The 7,697-nt window shown below is 61.5% G+C and overlaps 1 protein-coding gene across 1 annotated transcript in view; it reads right to left on the reverse strand.

The window, feature by feature from the left end:
• Positions 1-1,234: 1,234 nt before the first annotated feature.
• LCAT (lecithin-cholesterol acyltransferase) overlaps positions 1,235-7,697 on the reverse strand; it is a 7,052-nt gene continuing 589 nt past the window's right edge. The window contains exons 2-6 of the mRNA XM_010007847.1: positions 5,080-5,236; positions 4,355-4,470; positions 3,959-4,054; positions 3,461-3,685; positions 1,235-1,866 (exon numbers count right to left, since the gene is read on the reverse strand). Coding sequence (XP_010006149.1) covers positions 1,235-1,866; positions 3,461-3,685; positions 3,959-4,054; positions 4,355-4,470; positions 5,080-5,174 — 1,164 coding nt within the window. The 5' untranslated portion in view covers positions 5,175-5,236. The remainder of the gene's footprint in view (positions 1,867-3,460; positions 3,686-3,958; positions 4,055-4,354; positions 4,471-5,079; positions 5,237-7,697) is intronic.

A 7,697-nucleotide genomic window follows, 5' to 3' on the forward strand; every position in this document is an offset into this window, starting at 1 on the left:
ACCCCCAGCCCCGGACATCCCCAGACCCGGGACACCTGCAGCCCGGGACACCCCCAGACCCTGTCACCCCCAGTCCTGGGTCATCCCCAGACCCAGACACCCCCAGACCCTGTCACCCCCAGCCCGGGACACCCCCAGTCCCAGTTGCCTTGCTGACCCCGGCAGTGTCCCCAGCCCCACTTGCATCCCCAGCCCCGGTGGTGTCACCAGTGTCGGTCCCATTGCCACCCCAGCTGTGTCCCCAGCCCCGGTGGTGTCTCTAGTCCCAGTCACATCTCCAGCCCCCGCTGTGTCACCAGCCCTGGCAGCATCACCTGCCCCAGTTGCATCTCCAAGCCCAGCTGCGTCGGCATCGTAGTCCTATCATCTATCCCAGTCCCACCACCTGTCCCAGTCCCACCACCTGTCCCAGTCCCATCACCTGCTCCACTCCCACCACCTGTCCCAGTCCCACCACCTGTCCCAGTCCCACCACCTGCCCCAGTCCCATCACCTGCCCCACTCCCACCACCTGCCCCAGTCCCATCCCCTGCTCCACTCCCACCACCAGCCCCAGTCCCACCACCAGTCCTAGCCATGTCACCACCCCAGTCACATTGTCACTCTGGTCACTTGGCCATCCCCAGCCATGTCCCCAAGCCCCGAGCTCGTGGCTCTTCCCAAGCCCCGTTCCCGGGATGCCAGCAGGCCCGGGGACCTGGGCTCTGCCACCCTCCCCACCAGGACAGGGCCACCTCAGAAGCAAAGTGTTTATTACTTGATACATCTGCTGCTGTCAAGCTGCTGTTGCCTGGGAAGCCTGGCTGCCTCACCCCTGCTGTGCCACCCCCGTGCCACCCCCGTGTCACCTCCGTGTCACCCCTGTGTCACCCCTGTGTCCCCGCAGGCCACAGCCCCGCTCCCATCACAGGAGATGCCCTCCTGCTGCAGAGGCTGCAGCACCACAGGCTCCATGGCCCCTGAAGGGCCAAACTTAATTGGTGAGTGGGATGTTAATGAGCTGGCAGCGCGGTTAATTGCCCCCCTCCTCCCCCCGTGGGTGGGCAGTGAGAAGCCTCTGAAGTGTAATGAATTGCTGCTCCTCAAGGAGGAACCCGTGGAGGTGGAGGTGGGTGCCAGCCCATCCACCTGAGCTGGTGGTCTCGCTTCTTTGCCTTCCAAACTCATCTCCTGAGTCCTTTGCTCCCCTGCGTGGCAGCTCGCGGTGGCCGCCAGCGTGGAGGGGAGCTGGTCCTCATTCCTTCTCGTTCTTTTTGGGCTCCTTGAGGACCTTCTGTCCAGCTAGGATCTTCCCTAACTTCCCCGTCTCCAGGCTGGATCTCCCCTGCCCCGGCTCCTCCGGCTCCTGCGGGCTCCCCAGCAGGATTTCATTGATGGCGCTGAGGGTCAGGTTGCTGAAGACCATGTTCAGGTGGTCGATGCCCCGCAGCTCCTGGACGTGCACCCTGTGCTTCTGCTGGCCACGCCACCGCTTGCACAGCTCCAGGCTGCGCGTGTTCACCGAGTCGTCCCCGTCCCCGTACACCATGTCCACGGGGTCCTCGTATGGGAAGTGCTCGTCGTATATGTAAGTCTCCACGGTGGGGTGGCCGGTGCCATAGAGGCAGTACGTGTCCACCCCGGGAGGAGGCAGGTCCTTCAGCAGGTCCTTCATGTCCTCCCACATGTACCAGCCGTCCTCCAGGTTGACGGCGGTGAAGAAGCGTTTGTAGTCCCGGTAGGTGTAGTTGTAAGAGGGGGTGGAGATGAAAACGTGGGTCTCGGGCCAGGCCAGGCTCGTTGGGAACATCCAGGGGCTGGTGGTGGTCATGCGCTGCTCCTCACGCAGCTTGATGTTGGACATGAGCGGGATGCCGTGGTTGTCACCTGCAGGGGACATGGGGGCTCGTCACAAGCAGCACCTACGGGTACCCCGGGAAAGGGTACAGCCCCTTGGGTGGCTGTGCTGGGCTCAGCCCATCCAGCAGTGACCCACAGCTAACTGGGGTGTGGTTCCACGTCAGATCTTCCCCTCCTTAGCCCTGCCCAGCACCATACCTCCTCACCCCTCTTGTTGCAGATACCCAGAGCAACCTTCCAAACTCTTCTCTCCACCATAACATAGAATCACAGACTGATTTGGGTTGGGAGGGACCTCAAAGATCATCCAGTCCCACCCCCTGCATGGGCAGGGTCACCTCCCACCAGCCCAGGTTGCTCCAAGCCCCATCCAACCTGCCCTTCAACACTGCCAGGGATGGGGCAGCCACAGCTTCCCTGGGCAACCTGGGCCAGGCTCTCACCACCCTCACACCAAACAGTTTCCTCCTCATGTCTAATTTTCCTCTGCCCCCAAGAATAGAGGGGTTCTCCATCTGCCAGGAGGGGCTGAGTGTGTAGAAACATGGACCTGTGATGGCTCTGACCAAACCAACCCTGGACTTGCCCTGCAACCCCAGCACCTCCACACCAGCCTGCAGGGACAGGAGCCTGATGATGGTGCTGATAATGGGTGGCCAACCTACGTGCATCCTGCAAGCCTGGGTGGTTTTGGTGTGTCTGGGGCCCTTGACCATGCAATGATCTCTGATAACCTTAAAAATGTCTCTGGCCCTTGGGGCAACCAAGAAAAAACTATGAGGAGATGACTGAAGGGTGATGCAAGGGGCCAGATGTTCAAACCCTGAAGCACATGATTTTGATTCCATGTGGTTTTGGAGGCTCAGCTTGTGACTTGTAGATATTCTGGGCTGTCAGCATTGGGCAAAAGCCTGTGGCCTTCTGGGCTGAGAAGAGACTAAAGAGGAACTGGGGGAAGGGAGGCTGAAGCCTGGAGGCAGCCAAGCTTATGGGTGATGGGCTTGGAGATGTGGGGAGGTCCAAGCAAGCGGTGCAGGGAGGTGTGGGTGGCCCTTGGGTAGTGCCTCAGCTGTAAAACGGCTGTGTGGTTTGGTGTGAAGGTCCAGAAACCTTCATGGCTGGAGGTGGTGCAGGTGCCTGGGGAGGTGGTGAGAAGGGGGTGAGCATGTCCCAAAGTCCTTCCCTAGCCCTGAGACTTTTGGCTGAGCCCTTTTCTTGGCCAGGATGGGTGGTTTTCTGGCTGTGAAGGAGCAACCCCAGCCCAGGAGCTGACCCTGGGTGGGGTGTCCTGCAGGCTGTCTGCTGAGAGCCCGTGTGGAGGCAGGGGGATGGCCAGGCTGCAGGTGGACCTTTCTGGCAGTGGGTTTCCATACACACCAACCCCCCAGCCCCAGTCGTGGACACTAGAGCAACCTCCAGGTCATGCCCTGAGAACTTCCATAGTGCTTGTCAGCACCTCAGGGAGCAGTGGCATCAACACCAGAGCACCAGCACTGCCTCCAGAGACCCCCAGGCCATCTGCCCCCCACCTTTTCTCCTCCCTGCCCCACCACCACCACCCTTCCACTTCTGCAAGAGAGCAAGGAAGCAAAGGGGTGGCTGCACACCAGGAGTCACCCACCAGATGCCAGGATACGCAGGGGCTTGACAGACCCTCCCCAGGGGGCACCCAGGGAGATGAAGCCCCCAATGTACTGGTCTTTCCAGGCTTGTGTCTGCTGCAGCAAGAAGTAGAGGACGTTGAGGTTGCCCATGCTGTGGGCAATGAGGAACACGGGGCGCTGGTACTCGTCGTGCATCTCCTCGATCAGGGCCTTCAGCTTCTGGAAGTATTCGGGCTGCTCCTCTGGGGACAAGAGGGGCACCAGCTCTTGGTCACCTCACCCATGGCCACAGGGCTCCAGGGATGACCCTAAGAGCCCCGACCAGAGAGAGGTGTGGGTGCAGAGGCCACAAGTGCCAGCCACGCGTTGATGTGAGAGCACCATGGATGGCCCAGTGCCCACCCCCGTGGGCACTCATCCGTGGCCCAGAGGTTCCTCCACACCAGGTGCCTCACCCAGCCCCTGAGAACCATCCTGCTCCCCTCCCTGCTTGGGTGGCCTGGCCACAGACTTACGGGGCCCGACCCTCCAGTCATAGGGGGCTGCCCGGACCGTCTTGTCCCTCACGTAGCCATTGTTCACCAGGTTCTGCACCAGGGTGTGCATGTAGCCTGGGGGCAGAGAGAATGGGGGTGAATTAGGGCCTGTGCTCTTCTCCTCTCCATCTTTTTTCCATCCTGGTCCTGGCCATGGCCACAATGTCCTTGGTGGCTCAGCCAGAGGACATTGTGGCTCTGGGCATCAAGGCTGGGCTGGTCCCAGGTGGCACTTGAAGGGACTGTGTCCCCAGGGCCAACGTCCATCAGTCCCAGGTGACCTGGGCTCTCTGAAGAACCAGTCCCCAGGGGAGACACGGGGACATGAGGGAGGACATGGGGTCCCTGGACACCCCACACCTCTCCTGCTCTTACCTGCCAGCTTGCTCTGGTCCAGATATTCCACGGAATAGGTCTTCCCGAAGCCGGGCACGCGGATGTGCACGCCCGGGGCGTTGGACATCTTCCGGGAGGTCCTGTTGTACACCACCCTGTGGGGACAGGCTGGGCAGTGGGAGAAGGACCACGTCCCCGAGAAGAACCACCAACCTGGCCCTTGGTGGCTGCTTCTGAAGCTGGTGCAGATGGGGGGCTGAGCTGGTGCCCAAGCTGGGGTCCCTGCTGACCACCCAGCACCTCGGGGTAGGAAGCTGTGACTGCCCTGGTCCTGCTGCCCCGGGCAGGGTGGTGGCATCTCCAGTAGGTGCTGAGGATGGTTGGGGTGGCAGCCTGGCCCTTGGTGGCTGTTTCCAAGGTTGGTGCAGATGGGGGGGAGTGAACTGGTGCCCAAGCTGGGGTCCCCACCCAGCACCTCGGGGTGGGAAGCTGTGACTGCCCTGGTCCTGCTGCCCCGGGCAAGGTGGTGGCATCTCCAGTAGGTGCTGAGGGTGGCCTGGTTGGCACAAGCACTTGGCAGGGACACGGGAAAGGGGCAGGCACTGGGAACAGAAGGCAGCCAACTGTGTTCCCAAACAGTCCCGTGACGCTCCTGTGGTTTTCCATGTGTGCCAGGTGGTGGCCAGGGGGGGGGGGAGGAGAAGGGAGGGACATCCCTGGTAGGTCATTTACCCGGGAGCTCCCGGGGCGGGGACGAGCGGTACCTGGTGTTATCGATCCAGCAGTCGACTCCCACGGGCAGGAAGGTGTTGAGGTTGAGCCAGATGGTGAAATAATCCTCTGTCTTGCGGTAGCACATCCAGTTCACCACGTCCGGCTTGTCCAGCTTTGCTTCCAGCTGGTTCCCGAGGCACCCGGGCACTGGTGGCACGGAGAGGGACAGCAGAGGGGCAGCTACGGACCCGTCCCGCCCGGCACCCCACCCTGCTCCCTGCAGGAGTGAGGGTGCTCCGAGCTGGGGTGAGGGGGAAGGTGGCACTGCCAGCCCCTCCTGGGTCACCCCTGAGCTGCCCTTCCCATGGGGTGACTCGCCCAAGCTGCCGCCACAGAATCATGGACTTGGATTGGTCGGAACAGACCTTTAAGATCATTGAGTCCAACCTTTCCGGCAGCCCTGCCAAGGCCACCACTGCCCCGTGTCCCTCAGTTCCACATCTACAGGGCTTGGAAACCCCTCCAGGGATGGGGTCTCCACTCTGGGCAGCCTGGGCCAGGGCCTGACAGCCCTTTCCAGGGAGAAATTGTTCCCAAGATCCAACCTAAACCTCCCCTGGGCAACTTGAAGCCATTTCCTCTTGCCCTATCACACATCACTTGGGAGAAGACACCAACTCCCTCCTCACTCCAACCTCTTGTCAGGCAGTTGAAGCCCCAGACCTGCCAACCCCACCAGCATGAAGCATCCCACAGGATTCCCCACTGCCTGCCTGGGTTTCCAGCTTCCTCTTTGCTGCATCCCAAGGGATGAAGGGGGTGGTGCCCAGGGCTGCCCAGTCCCACCAGCTAGGGAATACACAGAGTCCCTGGGGAGCTGAAAATCACCCTGGTGCTGGCACCCAAAGCCCACACACTGTTTTCCTGACCTTTAAACCCTCCCTCCAGGCTGAGCAAGGTCTCTGGGGTGAGCAGAACCATGTCCCATGGGAATTCCATGCCAACAGCAGGCATAGGAAACACAGCGTGGTTTTAAAGAACGTTCATGGGCTGCCACGTGCAACCTGGGCTCCCTGGGGGAAGGGTGACCATCACCGTGGTGCCTGGGCTGCCTCTGGGGTTCCTGGCAAGGATGGGACTCCCCACCCCGTGCCCCCCTGGCCCGTGTCCCTGTGCCACGGGGACTATTCCCAGCTGCTGTGCAGAAGCTGAGGGCTGGCTCCAGGGGGAGGACAAGAGGTGCTGGGCCTGCAGGGGACAGTGGCTGTGGTGGGATGGGACCACTGAGTGATGAATCCCACAGCCACAGTGGTCCTGGACTGGGGACAGTGTGGACCTTCTGCAGGCACTGACAGCTCCATGTCCCACATAAGGAGCTTCCCTCAAGGACCCCCAAGGAGAAGCTCTGTGGTCTGAGGTCCCTCTAGATGCTGGGCTGTGCTGTGGCAGAGGCTGCAGCCTCCAAAAGCCTCATCCCAGGCAAGAGGAGATGAGGAGCTGGTGTTCGACTCCCTCAACCTAATCCACGGCTCCCTCACCTTTGCAGCATCTCCCCAGGGACACAGGGAGGGTCACAGAACCACAGAGTGGCTGGGGCTGGAAGGGACCTCTGGAAATCATCTAGTCCCACCCCCCTGCAAGAGCAGGATCCCCTAGAGCAGGGTCTAATCCTGCCTTCCAAGCACCTGCTTGGGGATCAGGCTACCCAAGTGGACCTCAGGGTAGGAGAGCCCAGGCAGGGAGGACCTTCCCAGCCAGCAAATAAGAGCAGGACCAGGAGCTGCTCTGCTGGCACCTGAGGATGCAGAACCAGCACCCCTGCCCCCGGGACGCAGCCCTGAGCTCTGCCCCCCCTTCCAGGGAACATTAGGTAATTATTAAGGGAGTTCCTGTGGGGGCAGAGGGGTTATCGGCGGTCCCAAGGGCACTGGGGGTTCTGGGACACCCGGCCCAGGGGGATGGGCTCCCTGAGGATGCCGAGAGGCACGTGGAGCTGGGGGACCCGGCTGGGTGCAGGGACAGGGGCTGGGGGCACGGGGAGATGCTCTGACCCTCACAAACCAGCCTGAGAAGAGGCACCTGGTGATGGCCACCTGGTGATGGCCACTGGGTCTCCTGGCCACCAGCAGCACCTCTCCCAGGGCACCGAGGCTCCAGACGCCGTCCCCTCGGATGGGAAGGGAGTCTGTGGCTCAGCCCTGGGCATTGCAACAGGGACCTTCTGCTTTTTCTCTTCTCTTTTTGGAGGGGAAACTCAGATAAAGGAGAAAAACCCCAATTCTGCTCAGCAGAATCACAGCAAGACCCCAGCTCGGGTCCCTGGTGGTGGCAGGGGGACAAGGGACAGCAGAGCCGTGCAGGATGAGGTACCACCTGCTCCCACACCCCCAAGGGGATGCCCCAACTTCTCCTTTCCCCCCCCCCCCCAGCACCTCCTGCTCTCTTCTACACCAGCCTGGGCAGGGTGGGCATGGGGTGGGATGTGGGATCATGCAGCCACAGAGGATGACCTCCCTGTAGAATCACAGCATCATGGATCATGGAAGGGTTTGGGTTGGAAGGGACCTTAAAGACCATCTAGATCCAACCCCCCTGCATGGGCAGGGACACCTCCCACCAGCCCAGGTTGCTCCAAGCCCCATCCAACCTGCCCTTCAACACTGCCAGG

The sequence above is a fragment of the Chaetura pelagica genome, unplaced genomic scaffold (assembly GCF_000747805.2).
Source record: "Chaetura pelagica isolate M959 unplaced genomic scaffold, ChaPel_1.0 scaffold911, whole genome shotgun sequence".
Taxonomy (NCBI): domain Eukaryota; kingdom Metazoa; phylum Chordata; class Aves; order Apodiformes; family Apodidae; genus Chaetura; species Chaetura pelagica.